The sequence below is a fragment of the Actinia tenebrosa genome, unplaced genomic scaffold (genome assembly GCF_029948245.1).
Source record: "Actinia tenebrosa isolate PJP-AT-01 unplaced genomic scaffold, QUT_ActTen_1.0 PGA_scaffold8__29_contigs__length_14323225, whole genome shotgun sequence".
NCBI classification, from domain to species: domain Eukaryota; kingdom Metazoa; phylum Cnidaria; class Anthozoa; order Actiniaria; family Actiniidae; genus Actinia; species Actinia tenebrosa.
In genome coordinates this window covers 3,177,766-3,199,536 of record NW_028292585.1, presented here as the reverse complement: position 1 = coordinate 3,199,536, position 21,771 = coordinate 3,177,766, and the positions used below count along the sequence as shown (strand labels likewise).

Sequence of the window (21,771 nt, the reverse complement as noted above, 5' to 3'; positions counted from 1 at the left end):
GACCAACGCGGAAAAACGTGCCGCGGATCTGCAAAGGGAGTTAAGAGAAAAAGATGTAGAATATGCAAAGCAAGGTCAGCTACTTGCCGATGCTGAAAAGAAGTCCGCCCATCAAGATGAAAGAATAAAAGAAATAGGAAATCAGGTGGATCAGGCCCTGCGCGAATTAGACAAAGCACGGGAGGACTTAGGAGAAGCCCAAAGCTCTGGCGCCTCAGCGGAAGCGCTGCGGGAAACGTTGGAAGAAAGGGAGGAGGAATACATGAAGCAAAGCCAACGGCTTGCCGACGCGCATAGGAGGGAGGTCGAATTTAAAAATCAAGAAATAGCCGAGTTGGTAGACCAAAGAACCCGAATTCGACGTGAAAGAAACCAAGCCCAAAGGGCTCTTAACCTCGCCCTGCAAGAGTTGGACTTAACAAGAGACGATACCGAAAACCTACAAACCACCATAGCTGGCTCTTTGGTGGAAAGGCGGCGGTTAATGGCTGAAATCAATACTAAGGAGGAACAAATCCGGCAAAGAGATCAGGCCATCGAAGACCTGGAGGGGCAAATAGAGCGGCAGCAAGAAGTAATTGCGGACCAAACTCGTACCGAGGAAGAAATGGAGGCAGCCCAAAAGGAAGTAGATACGCTCGAAATACGCCTTGCGGAATTGCGGGCTCAAAAGGAAAACCTGGAAAAAGAGCTGGGGCTTACCACCAAGGAAAAGGTAAAAAGAGCTCTGGTGAAGTATGGTATTCCGCTGGCATTTGCGGTTGCTATTAGCACCGTAGTAGGAGTTATCCTATCCACGCTTAAGGCTACAGGCGCGGGCGTAAAGAAATTAGGCAATGGGCTGACGGACTTAGGAAAAAAGATGGCAGCCGGTCTTCCTGGGCTGCTGGGTTCGGTTGTTTCCTTGGCACTTAGGGCCGGCGGCGAACTGTTGAAGTTCGTGGGCAACAACATTTGGATCTTGGTCGTCGCTATTGGAGTGGTACTCCTGAAGAAGATGAGGGGTTGATCTTATCCTTGTGTATTACTGGTGGCTTATCGTCGTCAAGCATCCGAGGCGTCCTCGACTGCATGGGGATAAGTAAAGACAGTATTCGCGCCGCCTTGATAATTTGGTATCAGGGGTAGGGCAGTCATAGTAGAAATGGGTTTATGATTCCAAATAGAATCCGTCGGGGGATCTTTTGACGGGGCGGCATTTATCTGAACGCGACCCAGCTCACCGGCATTGATACCCGACGTGATCCCATCACTAGGGCGAATTTGTAACTTTGCATATTGACAATTAGCTATCATATGAAAAGTTACTGGTGTTAAGTCTTCTGCGCTTGTTCTTTCGGCTTCGAATGAGAAATGAACTGGAGCCCTATTGTTATCTTTTTTTCTATAGGGTAGTAATGGTCGGTTACTCTCATCAACGATCCTAAACCCAACATTACAATGCCACCCCGTTGAAATACTAATAGTACACATGATTAATCCTAAACCTCCAACCTTTACCCACAATTCGGTGTCAAACCATTCATCATTTACGTAGTCCTTCTCCTCCAAGTAATGAAGGAACCAATCTTCCTTTACATGTGGGTTATTCATATATTTAAAGGCTAACCACCGTAAGAGTGCTAATGCTCTTGTGATTATAAACGTAGTCTCTTTGATCCTCTATGCTATTTACCGTAACCTTTCCCGTATCGTCTACTCTTATCTGCAGCTTTACCTTCCCGTGGCAATCGGCAACCATGTGTAAAGTCCAAACGGAATGATTTTCAAGGCTATTCGCTGGCGGCTCTACGGAGAAATGCGCAGGCTCCCTGTTGTTTGTCTTCGCGCGCATAGGCTGCAGTATGCCGTTGTCGTCGCAGAAACGAAATCCTACGTTTGCATGACTACTCGCGCCAATGCAAATACTACAAAGGATTAACTTCTTTCCTGAGTAGTTCAAATTCACGGACATTCCGGTGACATCAACCCAAGATGCCTGGGTGTATTTTTTCTCGCCTGTGTAAGTCGTATAGACACAATCTACTCCAGCTACGTAGGGGTTGTTCATCGCCATATATAATAACTCAGACCAACGCCTGCGGCGGCTAAGCCGGCTTTTAGTAAGTTATGGTCATATTCCTCAGGTATCGCAGGCAAAACCTTCTTTGGTGGTTTCTTCTTTGGTTCGGGTTTTTCTGCGTGTGACTTTTTTGGCTTCTCTACGAAGTGAGGAATGCCCTTGGTAGTATCAGAGTTCATGTCGTTCACACCAAACTTCATATCCTTAGTAGCTGTTTGAAGCTTGTTGTTATAGCCCACAACGGAATTAACGTTAATAACCAAATTGCTAGGCATCAACCAACAACCCGGTGACAAGGCGTAATCCAACCGCACTTTAGATTGTTGCACTGCTAATTGATATCTTTGCGTCGACTTGGATATATCATTTTCTATTATCGCGGACTCAAACAGGGTTAGAAATTCCTGTTGCGTCTCCTGCGAAGCACCTTGGGCGCCAACAATAGGGCTGCGGGTATTTACCTGCGCTCCTAGAATGCAGTAAACGAATGCTTCTATGCTGCGGTTAATCCTAGCTAAATTTTTTAAGCCTTTTCCTTTCATTAACACGAATGGATCCCAAGTGCTAGGAAAGATCATTTGAATCCTAGTAATTAACGTGTTATTACCCTTATCACCACCCATGTCATCAAACTCTAACTCATTACTTGGGTATGCTTGGTGCTCCATGTCTGCCGGCCGCTCGCCGGTAACCGACCAAACATAAACAATGCCCAACCCATGCGTCTTACCCTCCTTATAGCGAAAGTCTCTTTGCTGCGGCTTAAACTCATTCATTAACCTTTCCAGGGCAGCGGCGTCATATCGGTTATCCATCGCATTAAACGCCTTATCCCTGGTAGTGCTACGTTAAGCTCCTTCAACACCCTCCTTACCGTAAAGGCAACATGAAACCGCATAAATGGAATATGAAACATATCCGCGGCAACGCCGCAGCCTTTGGTAGCAGCCCAAATAGCAAAGTTTAACTGCTGTGGCCAATACCGCATGTTGGGTCCTGCTAACCATTCCCTGGCCTCTTTACCCGACGTATGCTTCAACATTGTCTCTTTAAAGATATCCCTTACTACTACGTCAAACGATTGCTTACCCACTGGAATCTTCAAATGCGTTACCAATTTATCGAAGTCGTTTATACCACCTTGGGCGTCGTAAAATGGGTAATCTTCCTTGGCCATTAATAGATTCCTTGGAAAATTGGGTGGTACTTCTTTATGCTCGGGTTTTGGTGGCCTTTCTTTACGAACGGGCTTTGGTGCCTTCAAATCCTCATTGCTGTACATCCTGGAGCCGTTAAAGTAAATCCCATCGGGTCTTCTTTCGAACTTACTAGGGTCGGCATGCGGAAACATCTTCCTGAAGGCCCTCCAATTCCAGTAATCCCTGTTGTCGTGATGTGGCTGCTCCTCAATATCATTCCCAAAAGCGTCGTACATTAGTATATATAATGGAAGTTATACCATCAGCACCTCAGTTGTACCCAGATGTTCCCAATTATCACACTACGGCACCAATAACGGATGCCGAAAACTTTCGTCTGAATAAAGCGAACTTAATCCTGGCTTACTTGGAAGGGCAAACAAAACACTATGAAAAAGTTAGAAAAAAGTACGTCAGAGCCCGGAGTACGCTACATAAGATTGCGATAACTTCAGGATCCATATCTGTTGTGTTAACGGGCTCTGGCGTTGCTACTTCGCTTACTGGGCCGGGAATAATCGTTGGGGTTCCTTTGGCCGGCGTTGGGGCAGCCTGTGGTATTATTTCTGCTGTTGCTACGGGCATTATGAAACAGTTGTCAAGCAAAATATCCAAGCATGACACGACAATAGCTCTGTCAAGGGCTAAAGTAAATACTATCACTGACCTCGTCTCGAAGGCTTTGCGTGACAGAAAGATAGACGACGTAGAATTCTCGCTTATCTTAGCCGAAGAGGAAAAGTACGAGAAATTAAAGACGGACATAAGAAATAAAAAAACAGTCGTAAAAGATCTTTCCGAGGAATCTCGCAAAAAGATCTATCAAGAAGCGAAAGAAGAGCTTCAAAGAAAGCTTGCTCAGTAAACATCTACTTTGAAAAAAGCGTGACAGGATTTCGTTTACATATCGAACGACAGTCTGGAAATTACGCGTAATCTTATGCCATAAGATTTATACCATAATACACGGCATGACCTTATTTAGTAAATTATTACGCGTAATATAAATTATTTGCATGACCTTATTTGGCGAATTATTACGCGTAATTTCTCATCTTATGTCATAAGATTCGCTATCTTCTTGGAATCCATCCCAAGAGGGGGTGGTTGGGGTCGATTTCGTGAAATATTTCGTAAATTACGTCAGGGTAATAAGGAATATCCTTATCCAGCCGACAGAACATCCACTCAGCTCTTGTCATATCAGAAACCTCGGGAATAGACTTACCGGTAATTTCAGACAAAAGATAGGGAATAGCTTTGTAATATTTCCCTAGCTTTAATTTTTTCAATGTCTTCCGTAGACTTTGTGGAGTTGGCTCTTCTAAGTGGTCTATGATTTTCTCCTTTACTTCATCGTCTAAATATACCGGTCGATAACCTTGGATGTGACTCATCCAGTCCCTAAAGTATTTTATTCTCTTATATGGCGTTTTCTTACGACCTCCATTGGCGTAATACTGCTCTCTGGTAGCATTTGGTACGGCATTACGAATATTCTTACCACATTCGTAACACTGCGCTGACGTGTCGTCTTCTATTTGCATTTTCTTACCACAACACCAGAAACCCTTGGGCTTAGGTATGTTAACTTTGGATCTTAGGCAAATTATACAGAAGTCATTGGTGAACTTTTTACATTCATGCATATATAAGACAAATATCTTAACATTCGCGCAACATATAACAAAACACGGGTAATTCCCGCGGGGGACGCTAGTGCATAAACACGGGTAATTCCCGGGCGATTCCGAATGGTGATCGCGAGTCCCCCTTACTGCTGCTAAGAGGGAAATTAAAAAAAATAATAACTAGAGGGCATGATGGAATAAATTGAAAATGAAATATCAAATAGAATCGGTCTCTTTTTACAATACCTGGATGTTTTTGTAATTTTCCCTGGTTCTGCAACAAAACAAAACGAAAACGAAAACAAAACAAAACAACAAAAAAAAGTTAAACGGGCGGTCAACTATATTTTCATTTCTTCAGTATTTATATCCTTACCTTTTAACCTGTTTTTCCATCTCCTTGGAAAGAGTCTTGGTAAAAAAAGGACGAAAAAGTAGAATATTAGAACACAGGCTAACCACTCTAATAAATGAAGGAAATACTAAATGGTGTCTTGTCGACTTTGTCTTTTAATTTATGCGCGCGCGCTATCGATTTTTTGTCATCTCACCTAACCCCCTTGGTAACAATTTTGTTTTTCTACTATACAATATAGTATATTGTATAGTATATTGTATAGTAGAAAAACAAAATTGTTACCAAGGGGGGTAGGTGAGATGACAAAAAATCGATAGCGCGCGCGCATAAATTAAAAGACAAAGACAAGACACCATTTAGTATTTCCTTCATTTATTAGAGTGGTTAGCCTGTGATTAGAACATGCCGAATTTTTGCTAACAGCCCAGGGGAGGGGACCTATCACGTGACTACTAAAGACGAAAAAAGACGCAACCACTGATGATTTATAGCTAACATAGCCTCAAGTTAGACCTCTTATAACAGCTCAAGACATTAAAAATAAGGAAAATTGGCTTATTTTGGATTGCAAATAGCAATATTGAAGCTGGAAACTGAAGTCCCACGTTCTTAGAAAGTGGCTAAAATCATATCACAGAAAGTCACTGGACAAAGCGGGAAACAATATGGCGGCGTTGGTCTCTGTTCGCGTGTCTCTGTTGGATTGTTTACTGGAAGCAATCAAGACAGGTAATTCTTACTTTGAAGAAAACATGACATCGTAAAATAAACGGCGAAAAGTAGTTTTTCAATCATTAGTTTTTCGATACTCTTTTTCTTCAGGTGCAAAATATTGCACTTGTAGTTTATCCTGCATAGCGTCAAACTCGGTCCGTCGAAAAAAAAAACAACAAACAAACATTTTTTGTAGGCATCGAAATACTTACTTCGCATATTGTCAATTTTTCTTTAGAGGTTTTCAGTTCTGTTGAAAAGGTCTTTGTGGCGTTTTCATATGCCTAGGAATAAGATAAACCAATGTTAAAAACCTTAAGCTAAATAATTTTTAACACCGTTTTTCATGAAAAAAAGGAACCCAATCTTTGCGTGAAAAATGGTGCAAATTTTTATGCTAAAAGACTTAAATTAAGATCAGTACTTCAGTTTTTACATCAATACGCCGTAACTGTTTTTTAAAAGTGTATATTTTTTCAATATAAAAACTTAATGACAAAAATTAATGCTATCAATTCATACATTGAGATAAGGTTTCAGTTTTTCTTCCTGCAAACGGCAAGCAAAACTATATTCATCGTTTTCCTATATTTCTCTTTACCTCTTGCAGAACTTCTCGCCAAAGACAATCATACCTTTATTCAATATCTACTACTTGGAGATTTTCGTGTTTAAAGTATTTTTCACTGGTCAACTGATAACGGATGTATGTAAACGCGATCCTACTCTCGGTAAGTGACGTGACGTCACCCGTAAACATATATAAGAGAGGAAAGAAATTTTTTTTTAAATCGCTAAAATAGCTCGAAATCATTACAATACAACTAGGATGACGCAAACAACACCTCATGTGAGTTAATATTTGCTTTTATTTCTTTTATTTCTTTATTTTTTTTTGTTAAATTACATTCAGTTCTCAAAACTTGTATGGGCTTCCTGTGCCGTAAAAAGGCGATAAATGAAAAATTTTCCACAGATCGGAAAAACGCTAAAAAAAAAAAAACAAAAAAAAACAAAACAAAACAAAAGGAACGAGAATTGAAACAATTTTGATAACAGCAAAGATAAAGGTATATCATTATATACTTTAGAAAATATCGATCAAGAAAATTTAATCTGTATATGACTTAGTTTTTAAATAGGTGTTGGATTAACTATTTACCTTCAAACGGCTAACAAGGCGCCGCTTGCTTAGATTGCCTGGAAATTTAAAACGAAAGTAAAACAAATATATTAGATAATCATTCTGATGAAATGTGCAAAAGACCAGATAGAATAATATAGTCACGTGAGTGTATCATCAGTGATCACATGACAGTCTTAGCTCTAAGTATTGTACTCACAAAAGTCCGAGAAAAATTTCTTTTCTGGTTGATTTGCGTTGTTTCTTTCCATTTCTAGGTGAAAACAAAATTTTTTCAGTAAAACTAGAGAACCGAAAGCCGCACTATAGGTTTATATGTTTTCTTCACCTACTTTGCTTCTTTAGTCGTTTGTAATTAGTTTTTTTAGGGATTCTCTTTAGCTACTAGCAACACGTCTACTCTCGACAAAATCTTCTACCGAAATGATTTTTTTTACTGTGATATCAAGCCATTATGAGGTAACAGCGCGTTCTATTCGATGCGCAAATCCGCTGATCGCACGTTTTGCGAAAACGCAAAAATAGATCGTTTTCCGCCCCTAGGTAGTACTGTTAAAATCGTACACATATCCAGAAACATGCATTTTTCATAGACCATTTTTTTAGAAAACAATTTCTATAGATGGAAAGCTAGAAATTGAATGTTTTCGTTGATATTACATAATATGCGCTATAAAGATGACGTACATACCGATTATGACGTCAGGTCAATGACGTTTTGCGCCCTCTGAATCCTGATTTCTTGTGCATAACCGCTGATCATAAGGACATTTCGTTGGATTTACAAGGATTTGGAATATTATTTTATTACCAACACAAATAGGAGAGAAAAAAAATGATGATATTCTTATTTTTATTTTATATGTGTAGACTAAGACTTTGATCAGAATTATTGAATTATTTTTTTCCTCTTACTTTCTCAAGGAATTAGAGAAAGTTCTCTTGCAGTGAACTAATAGCTACTCTGTAAAGATCCCATTCATTAATTTGGGGGATAGTCTAGGTGCTAAGCTAGCTAGTAAACTTCTCTTTTTCATAAAAAAGGAACAAAAAAATACGGGCCGAGTCTATCCATTTAAGTTTTATTATAAATTACCATTCATTTCTTCCAAATGGTGCAATCATTTAATTAAGAGGAACTATAATACCCAAGTATAGAATTCAAATATTGCATGATAGCAATTCATTAAGCAACTATAAAAGTAACATAAAAAGTAGGATAGCAGAATGTGTGTGACGGAAAGTATCTAACTATGACAGTAGCATTGCAAGTAAATCAACATTGCAACTATGGAATATGGAATGAAGCGAAAACTCTAGAAAAAATGGTGATGGTATAGGGGTTGCCTAGGTTACAGAAGTATGAAAAGTGGTTTAATGCTCAAACCAACGAAGTGGTTTTTGTATGTGTGAGTAATTTATGGTACTGACTTACAGTACACATAAACTTTATGACATGCTGTAACATTGAATGACTTCTTAGTGTCTTCCAGTAATGGAAAATTTGCATTAGAGTTACACATGACCTGATTGTGCCAGTCTTCCATTCATCCAATCACAAGAACCATATACAGTGTTACAGTATCAATGATACAGTACGTCAACAGTACAGCTTACAAATTTGATATATTGTTTCCCATGCACACGAAAATTGCTCTACAATATAATCTATGTTATCCATTGTTGGATTCTAAATTCCCAAGAAATATCTATACCTTGCTATTGAAGAGGATTAGAATTGCCAAGGGGTAGACTTGGGATGAGGGAGGGAGGTGAGGGTTCAGAGGGAGTCACTGAAAATACTTTTTTAAGTTGGAACGTCGTGCAAGTATGGGGTTTAGCATTTCCACCCTTCTCTTTTGGAAGTGTGAGTATTTATGGAACAAAACAAAGTCTTTGAACTAGCATCTATTAATAATGTCTTCTTGATAATATCTGTCTTAATGAGTCAATCCATAGTTTCTCTGTTCCTCCAGATGATATGATTAATGACCTTTTATAATCAATAGATGATGTCCTAATTCATATCCGATTCACAGGTGTAGGAATGTGACTTCAAATTTTCAATTCAATTTAACTCTTCTGTGATGCAATGAACTCTGGATAATCAATGTAGCCATCTTTGTTAGTATCATCCTCTCCAAGAATTTGATCAATCATACTTGACAGCTGGTCATCAGTATAGGTAGTTGTGCTGTTATCTTCCTCGTCATGGTAATGAGTCATTGCATTCATCAGCTCTATTCCGTCCAATTTATTATTGCCGTCGTAATCATGAAGCTTGAAATAGTGGAACTGAAGGTCTTCCTCCTTTAAGTTTTCATCTTTAACATCTATTTCATCTTTTAGATGTTCTTTTATGTGCCTGGAGAGAAACATTATGTCCTGTTGTTAAAGCAAATCCCACTGTTTAATGGAAAATAAATGGAATAATGGAACAGAACTGATACTGATACTGATGTTTTATCACCTGTTTGTTCTTCATTCCTTCTTGAATTTGAATAGGACGTTTAATTTTTTATCACTGAGATTAAATTTCAAATTCATGTTCTTAAAACTCTAACAAATTGTAAACTGAAAAAAATTCATTCGTTTCTTCTTTTTTTTACAACACTGTTTTGATTAGATTATATATTATTTTCTAATTTACTAATAATTTTGATACAAGTAAAATTTCCACCATGAGGCAAAAAATATTTTAGATAAATTACCGAAATTTATATTCTGATCTTGACTGTCTATCGTTATAATTAATACTAGTAGCAGTTAGGTAATGCCGATAAATATGATAAATGAAAGGAAATAATAAATAGCATACAGTACTGTAGTTTCAATTTAATTGAATGCGTATTTAGACACGTGCACTTTGATTAGTGGCAGTAAACAGCTCCACAAACGCAGCCACGGATTGCGGTCTGAATACCATGATAATCAGATGTATTATAGATTTACTTACTCTTTATCATGTGTTACTTTTGTATCATGTAAACGGCTTCCCTGATGTTCCTCATGTGCAGTTATTAGGTACGCGCCAAAACTAAAAATCACCAAGCTAATAAAAATGTTTGAACCAGTGAGATTCATCGTTAAAAACCGATCTGTATCGCTATCTAAATCTTTGACGAGATTTACTTATGAGGCTACGGGCACGATCAGAGTAGATATAAATATATTAAGGCTTTAACTATCTTTTTCCCTCGGGCTTTTCCCCCCAAGTTTCAACAGCTGATATTTTGTATAAACTTGACTTATGGTTGAATGTAGTCTAGAACAATAAACTACTAGGTCCCAGACTTCCACAACTCGTTTATTTATGTGTAGACATTTGATTGGTTTAAATTTTAGGCAGATCATATTTTTCGGCTGAACCCTATTATATATATTTTTTTATTACTTTTTACAAACTGGTTGCTAAACAGTGGAACATCAAAAGCATCAACAGTATGAAATTAAAAAAAGGAGTAACCTGGGAAAATGTGTTTTTCCAAAAGTATTGTCGGTAAAGAAGGAACATTACCCGTAGGATTCGAGAAAAAAGCATTTTCTTCGAAATAAAACAGAATAAGATAGTTCTACGTTAAATATTACGCGAAAATAAGGTATTTTGAACTCAACTAAATTCTTTACAAATGATATCGACATTTTGTGAGTAACAGTCATGTGACCGGCCCCATGGTGTAATGGTTAGCACTCTGGACTTTGAATCCAGCGATCCGAGTTCAAGTCTCGGTGGGACCTCATATAATTTTTTTCGAAAATATTTTTACACTGTAATGTTGTTCTTTTTAGCTTGCTTTTAATTATATTTAAGCATTAAAATTATCAATAGAAATAGTTTGAAATTCCGTCTTATGAGCTACCTCGGGTTTTCCTCGGGTTATTAGTTCCATGCCGATCTCATACCTCTCCGCCGTCGTTTCGATCGGGAAGAATTGGAGCGAGAAAACCTCTGGAACAAAGTAATGCGAGTTCTGCAGTCTGCAGGTTGTATCAACCTTGAGCTCCACTTCCCCTCCCCCTCCCCCCTCCTTTCCCAAATGCCCTTTCTGAGTTCCATAAACTGGATCGTATTTGGTCTAGCTTGAGTACAAACAACACCATATCATATAAGGCAAGATTGGCAAAAAATGTTTGTACCCAGGCTAGATCACAGTGCACCATGTTCCCTATCTCAGAAGAGGTATAAGTCAACATCAGGTTATGTTTTTTGCTATGTGTAAGTCTTTATTGTTCTATCCAAATCAGTTTACATGTAAAGGCAGCACAAGAGTAGACCATTCCCTTAGTACTGCGTAGTCATCAAAAACCAAATATCCTTGAAAACGTTATCTGGCATTTTTATAAAAAATTAAAAAAAACAACAACAAAACATTGTTATGAAAAATAGGAAAAATAGAAAAATAATGCTCATATTCCTATTAGTACTAGTTTAATGACACTTAGAAAGCCACTAACGGTGGAGAGGGGGCCTAAGTTATCAGCTCTCAGACTCTACATTTTAATCCTATGTAAACTATGTAATCTGGAATATATATCCAATCTAAGCATCCCCCTTAACACACACACACACACTTCATACAGTACTCGGTTCGAAGTCCTTGAACTTCATCAGCATGTTTCACATTACAAAGATAATCCCACTATGAATGCTACGAACAGGACTTTGATGGGCGATACTGCTATCGAGGATGGTTGCCCAGATGTGGGTATTTGAAGAAGACTTGGGTATCGTTTTAAGATATGCAGCGCAACGCCATTGGTCCAACCAAAACCAACTTGAATATCATACTCTCCCCCTCCCCCTGGTACACCTTGGACACGGGCGTCGTACTTCTCAAACATGTGTTTAGCTTTCTTCCACGCTTTATAGTTGGTAAGTGTCCAGTTCTGCGCCAGTTGAAAGGCTGTGTGTTGTATGTTCTTATCCGCTGAATTTGCCATTCCCTCCAGGATCATATACTGTAACGGAGCCCATGAGTTTGGGTAGTCCCATTGTTGACTGGAGTTTGACAAAGAAGTCGGTACGCCGCCGGGAAAGTCAAGGACTCTAAGCATTTTTAATTTGTTGACAACTAGTTTATCTCGGGTCACGTTCCCTCGGTGGAGTCCCGCCCAGAGTGGAACCATACTAGAAGCATAAAACTCTGGGTTTGAAGACTTGGATTCTAGGTCGTAATCCAACCATGCAGATTCATTCTCGTTCCAGAACACCCGCTCCATCGCCTCTTGCCTTCTTTCTGCAAGTTGTTTGAAATAATTGGCTTTTAAAGTTTTCCCTGCTCGCCTGTACATCCTCTCCAACGTTTTCTCGTTGCGATACAAGACAGCATTAAGATCAACAGGAATAATCTTTCTTGTGCGAATGGTCTTTATGCTTTTTGAAGATCTCTTGAACCAACGACTTGAGAAATCCCATCCACTTTCAGCTGCTGACGCCAGGTCTTGGTATACGTCAGCTTTTTCTTTTTCTGATTTTCCTTCCGCTGTGTGCACGTCCTCGTAAAACGACTCAGGCCTTGGTGTGTTCATATCTGCAGCGTATTGGTTTAAACGATACTTCTTACCTGCTATTTCAACATCTATAGTACGATTACGATACCAAAAGTTGTACTCCGCCTCAAGAGTAGAAAGAATCCCCTTTACAAAGTCAAAATCATTGGTAGCATTAAGGTATAGTTCGACGATTGGGATGAAAAATGGAGGCTGGCTACGGTTGAGGTAGTAAATCCTTCCACCGTTAGGGACGAACATATAGGTTTTTACCAGCTGCACAAAGTTGTCGATCATAAAACGAACAGTTTGCTCCATCTCGCAGACCAGTAGACCCTCTACCGTCCAGAATGTGTCCCAGTAATAATACTCTCGGAAACGCCCTCCAGGGACTATGAAAGGTTTGTCAACTATGATCAGTGAGGAACGATTTGGATGGCTTCGCGCTTCTGTGCTGATGTTCCTGCCTAGCTTTTTCCACAGAATGTTAAGAGCCGTTCCAAATTCTTGTAGCTTTTTATCCTTGATCTGACAGTAAAATATAGATAGTGTTAGTGTAAAAGGACAATGAAAAATTAAAGAACTTGGGTTTGAGGCTAACATGAAACTGATACTGAAAAGAAATCACAATGTTTCTTAATAGAATTTGTTCCTTTTGTATTTCCATGTTAGCCTCGCATTCAAGACAAATTAAGGAGCGAGGGTCCATTCGTTGTTTGAGAACAGAATATTTAGTTCATTATACCTCGATTAGTTTTGTTTTATAGTTCATTAGTAAGTGCTTTAACTGATCGAAATTCGGTATCGAAATGTTAACCTTTTAGTTGGCAAACGGTACCGATCGCTATTTAAGTACACCGTCTTTCTGTGCTTAAAAAAGTTGGACATTGTAAGTTTAAGATTAGTGGAATTTGATTTCGACGATTTTTGAGTACTTTTGCCAACATTGAGTAAACGCTTCTTTTAACTCAGCAGTTCTGTATAAAATTTACTGCCAATTTGTTTAATAATGATTTAAAGTTATAGATCATATATCATTTTAACATTTTTCATATTATTGTTGTTTATATTCTTATTTTTTTTGTTTTTATGCTATATGTACATATTTATCTATATTTATTTATTTAGATTGTAGATAGATCAAATGCAAATAGTGTGAAACTCGAAGTAACAGCTAAAGTGATGTCTTGTATTTGATCTATCTACAAATCTATTACGCTCTGCAACTTAATGCATCGAGCACTCTACCGACAGTAAAGACTGAATCATCCAGATTTATTTATTTATTTATATTCATTTCAAAGGTTATTTTATAGTCTGATGTGTTGCATATTGGCTTTTACCGACTTAATAAAGAGGATGATGATGATGATGGTTATCAATGATGATGATGGTGATGGTGGTGGTGATATTGATAATGAAAGCATCGGCCGTTATCAGGGTGTACCTAAAAAAGCAACTATTCTTCTAACTTCTTCCCCTTGTCCTCTCCTCCTCTTCCCTAATCCCCATTCCTCGCAACAACAAAAACAACAACAACAAAAAAAACCGCTACGCAGGATAACTTTTTTTGGGCACGTGCCACCCCGTGCCCCCCCCCCCCCCCCCTCCCTACGCTATTGACCTCATTCCCTAAAGCCACGTGTCTTGAATTTCAGTTTTCTATTGCGTAAAAGCGGTTGAATTCTCTTGGAAAAACGAAGCAAATTTCCAAGAAAACAAGTTCAATTAAGGTTGATAATCGATTAATTAGTAGTAAGGTTGTAACTGACCTATGAGCTAATCATGTAAAATATTTAAGTGACATTAATATGGTTGATATTTAATCCGAGTTACGAAAAGTTAACATTACCTTCTTAAGAAATGAAGGTTTTTCCTTCCAATCTTCTGGAATCCAAGTATCCAGGTCTTTACCAGGAGACTCAAAATATGTGCTGACGAATTTTTGAAGTGCATCGCGGCTTGGTTTCTCTCCAAGTGCTTTAAAAACTTTCATTATTTGCGCTTCATTTTGTTTCATCCTCATGTCAACGAAGGACTTCGAGTCATTAAAGAGTCGTGGTCGTGCCATTTGGATGTCAAAAAGTAACTTGCCATGACAAAATATCTCACTTGTACATGGAAAAGAAGTTTGATTGAGCAAAACGGCCGAAGGAGCAAGAGAAAAGAGTAGGATTAATTGGACTAGAATCGCTCGGTTGGTTGTCATTTTGGGCAGTGGAGTTGCTTCCATACCTGTGGAGTACAGTGACAACCTTTTCAGTTTGCTTTATGGTACTTAGGGATGGACCATTAGATAATTGATGGGGGGGGGGGGGGGGGGCGGGGGGGGGGGGGTGGGAGGTTGCAGGAATTTTGGTTGCGTGATACTTTTTCCTTGCACGTTATTTTTTTGCGTACAGTTAGATATTTTTCTTCTAGCAAAAGAGGTTGCACGATATTTGTTTTGAGGTTTAGGCACAGGGAACACTATTGCATTACAAGTTCTATGTAGTGACCGTTTGTATATGGGTTTATTGAGTTACGATTATTATGTAATGTCATCAACATATGAAACAAGTTTGTTTTACCGATTTAGAATCACCAAGCCGGGCTCCCTGTGACGAATACTGAAATATAATCGCTGCTGCTCGAAATATTTTATTCTAGAGTGCTTTTAGTCTCACTGTTGAATAGTTTTAGCTAAAATTGTAAATAACTTATCTAATCTAGGTGACGTCACCTATTCAACAGTGGGTGCATTTCCACTAGGACATTTTAAACTAGTTTAACGAAAAAATACCGGAAACACCAGTGGAAACGACTCGAAACTAACTTAAGTTAGTCAACTGTTTACACGCAAAAAAAAGCCGAGTTTAGTTGCTTCAACTCCGGAAATGACACCTTTGATAAGCGACCTAAAAAGATGGCTTAAGTTGGACTACCGCCGGCCGTGACCAATCAGAGCTCACCATTTGACAATTTGCTGTCAAAATACTTATCTAGACTAACTTGAAAAGCAGCAGAGGGAAGAACGTGGGCTCTGTCTCTTGGTCTATCCTAACTATTTCTGTGCCTGTGGGTACGTTTCTCTTGTTTTTTTAAATTAATATGGACAACGGTAGACCCATGCTCTTGGTCGTCTGCGATTGCGAACTCCTCTATTTTGGAGTTGATTAGTCAGAAGAATTGATAATTGCCGTCTTCTTCTTCTTTGCAAAGCAGTTAACCTCAGATTGCGAAGAAATCGATTTCGCTTTCTCAAGAATAAAGCAAATGTTCAAAGCAGTGTTGTAAACACAAGCACTTCTTCTCCCGGCACTTTTTGAATCTCGCGCTATGTATAGTAATGTGATCTATCTAGTTTAAAATCACCTCAAATTACATAATGGAAACAAGCTGCACATTTATTCTAGTTTAAGCTGGTATGTAAACAAACACCTAGAGGAATTTTAAACTACCAAAAATGTCATAGTGGAAACGCACCTCTACTTCCGGCAAAAGAAGCTCGACTTCCGGTATTTAGATTCTGCGCACTGATGTAACCATTTTAGACGTGGCAAGATGGCGGACGGAGAAGATATAGCTGGAAATCCTTCCTCTCACGATTTAACAATAACAGAAGACCATAACTCCTCGGGCAAAGATGTATTAAATACAAGGAATGAGGAAGAAAATGGAGAACCTTACAAAAATGGTTTCGGGCTCACAGAATATTATAGATTTTGTCTTCAATATTATCATAAAGGTAAGCAAGTCTGATTATTGAAGTTGGTCATGAAGCCAGTTATGACATGTTATTCGTGTCTTAACTGTAAAATATTGTCTTGACACAACTTTAGGTTTAGAAGTAATTTATCGTCCTGCTTAAATCTTCTGAATGCAAGATTTCTCAAGATTTCTGTGAAAGACTGTTTATCTAATTTTAATTTGAAAACTGTCGTTGGCAATTTTACTCGTATCGTATTCTTGAAATGATTAACCCCCATTTTATAGATAAATCTGGTAATGGTCATTTTTAAAACAACTTTTGTTAGCTGATTAAAAATATATAAATTTAAACGACCTTTGACAAGGATTCCAGACAACATTATTACTAGTATTATTGATGTTAATATCACTGCATTATTTTACTCACACTGTTGAATAATTAGATAAATTTATCTAACTTAGATAACTATTTAGTTGACATCACCTAAAATAGTAAATACTTGCCAAACCAATGCTCAAGTCAATCAGGGCCCGGTTGTATGAAGCCTGGATAGCGCTATCCAATGTATAATTATTATCCAGTGGATAAATTTTTTATAGACATCTTTTTATGAACCTGAAATTCAATGAACGTATGGTGCTTAGACTGTTAGTTTGTCTTTGTCAAAAAATAAAGCATAAATTATTGATGAACTGTTGTCAAATTTCCTTTTGTTAAATATTTCTTTGAATTCTAGAAAAGCAAATTATAAAGCTATCCTATGACGAGAAGCTTCAGCTGACAGCATATTGGAAGCAAGTGACTAGTGGACGATATGACCCTGAAAAATTTCCAGATGTAGGCTACTTTGACGTTATTGGAAATGATAGAAGGTATGTTAATATTATGAGGCAAAGCTATAGAAATGTGTAGCTCTTGTTGATTGCATGCCTGCACATGTACACTTATTGGAACCAGACTTAACGCGACTGCTGGACATGCTTCTCCAGACAGAAGCACCCCGAATATACAAGTGGTCCATACGGGGGAAATTGATGATGATGATGAAGATGGTGATGATGATGGTGGTGATGATGATGATGATGGTGATGATGATGGTGATGCTGATGTTGATGATAATGATGATGATGATGTATATTACTTTAGACTAATATCCAACATCACTATTAAAATCGAATGATAATGAAGTAAATTTAAATTATTAAATGAAATTATTGATAATAAATTAAAATTATTTTGCTTCCTTTTTTCCACCCATTTCTTTCTTTCTTTTTTTTTTTTTTTTATTTCCCTTTTTTCCTTCTACACCTTGCCTCTCTTTCTTCCCTCTATTCTTTCTTTTTTTCTTTCTTTCTTCTCTCATTACTTTTGTTTCTAATCTTTTTAATGTCATTGTCGTTTTTTTTCGAAACAAGGAGAGTGTGGGAATCCTTAGGTGACATGAGCAAGACAGAAGCAATGGAAAACTTTTGTATACTCATAGAACAATGTTCCCCGGAGCTCAAGCCTTGGATGGAAGCACAGCAGAAAGAGGCAGAAGAGATAAAAAGAAAAGTACAAGAAGAAGAAGAAAGAAAGAGGAAAGAAATGGAAGAAGCAGCAGAAAGAGAACGACAAATGTTAGCTGAGGAAGAAGCAAGGAGAAAAGCTGAAGAAGAAGAAGAAAGGTACACCATGATCACAGGACAAATAAGCTTATTCATACTTCATTTTTGGCTCAACCTTTGTGGGCAAAGATTTGAGCAGACAAATCCAAGTTCTGTCCTATGTTCGTCCCTTATATTAAGCCCTGGTTTTAGAAAACTTATTGTCCTACTAAACCTTCTGAAACATTACAACTCTTATAGGTTTTGCATGAAAAATTCATTTTCAGGAAAAAACTAGAAGAAATCAAAAGACAGGAGGAACTCTTAATACAGCAGCAAGAACAACAGCAACAACAACAGCAGCAGCAGCAAGAGCAACAGCAAGTTGATGGGATACAACAAAAGACTCCATTAAAACAAGAAACTCTACAGGTAAGGCAGTGATAATAATCATTATGAAATAACTGTTATAAATCTTGCATTCTGATTGGTTGGGAGCATGTGCTTTATGAGAGCACAAAGCACACATGCACCGTTTGTATTTTATAAAAGAAAAAAAACTTGCTTGCTGTGCTGTTTGGAGTTATGAAGCATGCAGGGATTAGCAGAACACTCTGAAGAAGTGTTCATAAGCACTCCGCTACACGTTGTGCTTTTCCTAACACTTCTCTCGTGTTCTGCCAATCCCCGTGTGCTTTATAACTGCACACAGCATGCTCGCACGTTTTCTATTTTTTCAATAATATCAATACTAATTGGGAATCAAAAGTGGCATAGCTGTAGTACTCTTACCTATGGGGTCTTTGATTTGATTCCTAGACTCAGCATCACACGTGAGTAGAGCTTGTTAGGTCCATCCCTTAACTTGAGGGTCTTTCTTACTTCACAAAAGGGAATTGAAATGTGTAACAGCCATACATGTACATTTCTTTTGTTTGATGCAATTGAAAGATTTAGTAAATCTCCTGTGAAAGTCAGGAAATTCAACAAAGTTTGTCATGTGAGAGAAGCAGCCATCTTGAAGCCAAATCCATAATTCCAAATATGGTATCAAAATTACTAATTTGCATCTGTATATTCCAGAGCATGTTTCATTGTATTTGTTTAATATTTTTGTATTCTGAATGTTTAGGAGAAAGCTTCACCATTGGTCAATGGAGCACCTCGTATCCTTCCAGCATCACTTTGGACAAGGCCAAAAGTCATGGAGTTTATTCAACATGTCAAGTCAGATCCTAGTTCAGTGCTTGTAGTTGGTAGAGGAGAGACCATGACAGTTAGGGTACCAACCCACGATAGTGGTGAGTATAATTTTTTCTTTTTCTTTTGTGTTATAAGGCCAAACAAAAAAATAAGTGAGTTTTCTGTCGTGTGACCGACCCTAATTTTCTTGCCGATTTTTGCCAACCCTTTTTTTTCATCCCCAAAAGCACTACAGGGTTCCCAGTAAGCTCATTTCCACTGTTGTTTCAGTAAAAAAAAAATTAGACCTACCAACCCCAGTTATTTTTCTCATGCAACAGGAAACACACTTATTTTTTCATTTGGCCTAACATATACAAAGATTTTGAAAGTATGGCTTTTGCTTTTAGAGTACTCAATAGCTGATTTGTATTCCCTTATTGGAGCTGGCACACTAGATTAATCATTAGCTAGTTTTTAACATTTTATTTTGGTTTGTTTTCTAGGTACTTGTCTGTTCTGGGAATTTGCCACAGAATACTATGACCTCGGCTTTGGGGTCAGCTTTGAATGGTCTCACCCAAACTCCAAAAACATCACAGTAGCAGTCAATGAATCAGATGATGATGAATTTGCAGAAGAGGAAGACAAGCCAGCCGAAAACGAAGCCCATAAACCACGGGTTGATGAGATTTTACCTGTCGTAAGAAGACCATGCCATGAAGAAGTCATTGTAGGAAGCCATATGTACCCAGGACGAGGGGTATATTTGTTGAAATTTGATAATTCGTACTCACTTTTTAGATCAAAAACATTATATTACAGAGTTTATTATACACGGTAATGACAGACATTAAGGGATTTTTGGTTTACAATTTGAACTACAGTAGTTACAATTAAAACCAACAGCTAACATTGTTAAATGAAATGTTAGCCAAGGCTGTGTCTACACTTATCTGTGAAAGCCTGAATTATCACTAAATGGAATTAATCATTTGACTGACAGTATAGCAATAATAGACAAAAATAATTAATTTTTTCCCCTTTCCGGTATTCTAAAATTCGTGCATTCTGATTGGCTGTGCGAGCAGACCTTATTTTCTATCTCTGACCGCAGTTCGATATCAGGTTGTGAAGATTATGTCACCACATGGGATACCAGATTGTTAAGCAACAAAACAAATTGCAAAATCGTGGAAAAGTAATTGGGAAAAAAATAAATGAGTTATTTACCATCCAGCTACTCCCTCTGCCTTGAAAACGGGCCGAGGCCTAAGGGCTTCGGTCTACATATTCAAGACCTTCGGCACAGTTTTTCCCTTAATCCGAACCACCTGGCTGGTATAACCTCTACATACCTTCTTACCCTTGAATACCATCTTTTAGAGTAGTTCCTATACAAAATTATTCAAGCCTGATTCATTATTGGTAGAAGCAAGCATTGCTATGATTGTTTTACAGTCTCCTTAGTAAGAGGTCTTTAGTTTGGTCTCAATGGACTCTGGCATTTTAGTGCTTCTCTTTAGCCCTTGTAGTGTCTTAACTGTATACAAATGACACAGTTGTCCATTTGCCACATTTTATCCGATATTAACCTGTAACTATAAGTAGGAGGGTTGTAAACTTCTAACAAAGTCACCAATTGAAAGAAAATGGAACTTTCAATGATATATAAAAAAGAGATGATAAATGAAAAAAGAAATAGAGAATGAAAGAATGAAAGAAAATTAAGGGTTGTAATGGCAAAAAGAATGCATGGGAACTGGAAAATGATTCTAACCAGTTATCATCATAAACAATTGAGAACTATGTATCCGAAGGAGATTTTTTTGGTTTGATGCTTTTACATGAAAAGATCTGGTAAGTTTTGGATTTCATCAATTTTCAGCTGTTATATATAATTAGCTCATTTATATTTTATGAGTTGGCAACAGGACTTAAGATAATGGCCAAACATTGGCCAATATCCGTCCAGAATTGGAACTTGTCTGATGAATTTTTTTCCTTGCTGGACATTTTGACGAGAATGTTATGCCAGGAACAAGGCATAACAGAGTTAAAACTAATTTGACCAGGCATCATGATCAGCAAGTTAATGACCGTTATTTTAAGCCCTGGGCAGACTAGAGTAGGTAGCTTTTACTGTGGATTATGTTATTATTAAACAGAAAAATGTAATAAAGAAATTTTAAAGACAAGACCAAATATTTCTATGATCTGCATTGTGTGGTTCCAGAAGATATCCATACTCCAACATGGAGGAAATCACAAATTCTCAGGGGTCGGGGAGTCGGAGGAAAAACAAAATAAGCCTGAAGCAAGATGACATTTTCCCCCTGTCTCTAGACCATAATCCTTTTCACACTGCTTTTGTTCTTTAATTATGACTATTGTTCCTGTATTCTCTAAGGAATCAAAAAATTTAATATGAAAGAATTTTAAAAGATATTATTGTATAGAGTCGGGGGTAAAACATCATCTCGCTTCAGGCTTGTTACAATAAGTGTGTTTGGAAGAAAATCGGAAATTCCAGAAGGGTGAGGGGACCTTTTTATTTACTCCCTATTTACATCGAATAGCATTTCTTTCAAGAGTAATTTCAATTCCCTTGAGAAACGTTTCTATGGTGATCTGGCTTTGATTCAGGTTTAGGATTGGGTCCCCTGTGGTAAATGTCTGTCTGTCCACTATTGATACCCAAGTGCATGCTGGTC

At 37.9% G+C, this 21,771-nt stretch overlaps 3 protein-coding genes and 1 non-coding gene across 4 annotated transcripts; 2 read left to right on the top strand and 2 right to left on the bottom strand.

The window, feature by feature from the left end:
- Positions 1-7,946: 7,946 nt before the first annotated feature.
- On the bottom strand, positions 7,947-10,359 carry LOC116286729 (multiple coagulation factor deficiency protein 2 homolog). The gene is made up of 2 exons (XM_031693313.2): positions 10,065-10,359; positions 7,947-9,473 (listed from the first exon to the last, which is right to left on the bottom strand). Exons 1-2 carry the CDS (start codon positions 10,190-10,192, stop codon positions 9,182-9,184), a joined length of 420 nt encoding a protein of 139 aa, XP_031549173.1. The 5' UTR covers positions 10,193-10,359; the 3' UTR covers positions 7,947-9,181.
- Positions 10,360-10,774: 415 nt separating this feature from the next.
- On the top strand, positions 10,775-10,846 carry Trnaq-uug (transfer RNA glutamine (anticodon UUG)). The gene has a single exon. It is a non-coding gene; the product is annotated as a tRNA-Gln (tRNA).
- Positions 10,847-11,306: 460 nt separating this feature from the next.
- LOC116286713 (trehalase) lies at positions 11,307-14,894 on the bottom strand. Its single transcript, XM_031693290.2, has 2 exons — positions 14,451-14,894; positions 11,307-13,126 (listed from the first exon to the last, which is right to left on the bottom strand). Exons 1-2 carry the CDS (start codon positions 14,829-14,831, stop codon positions 11,732-11,734), a joined length of 1,776 nt encoding a protein of 591 aa, XP_031549150.2. The 5' UTR covers positions 14,832-14,894; the 3' UTR covers positions 11,307-11,731.
- Positions 14,895-16,117: 1,223 nt separating this feature from the next.
- On the top strand, positions 16,118-21,255 carry LOC116286706 (Golgi resident protein GCP60). The gene is made up of 6 exons (XM_031693276.2): positions 16,118-16,325; positions 17,026-17,161; positions 17,705-17,956; positions 18,163-18,307; positions 19,008-19,176; positions 19,564-21,255. The coding sequence occupies exons 1-6, from the start codon at positions 16,142-16,144 to the stop codon at positions 19,899-19,901; spliced, it is 1,224 nt and encodes a 407-aa protein (XP_031549136.1). The 5' UTR covers positions 16,118-16,141; the 3' UTR covers positions 19,902-21,255.
- The last annotated feature ends 516 nt before the right edge of the window (positions 21,256-21,771 follow it).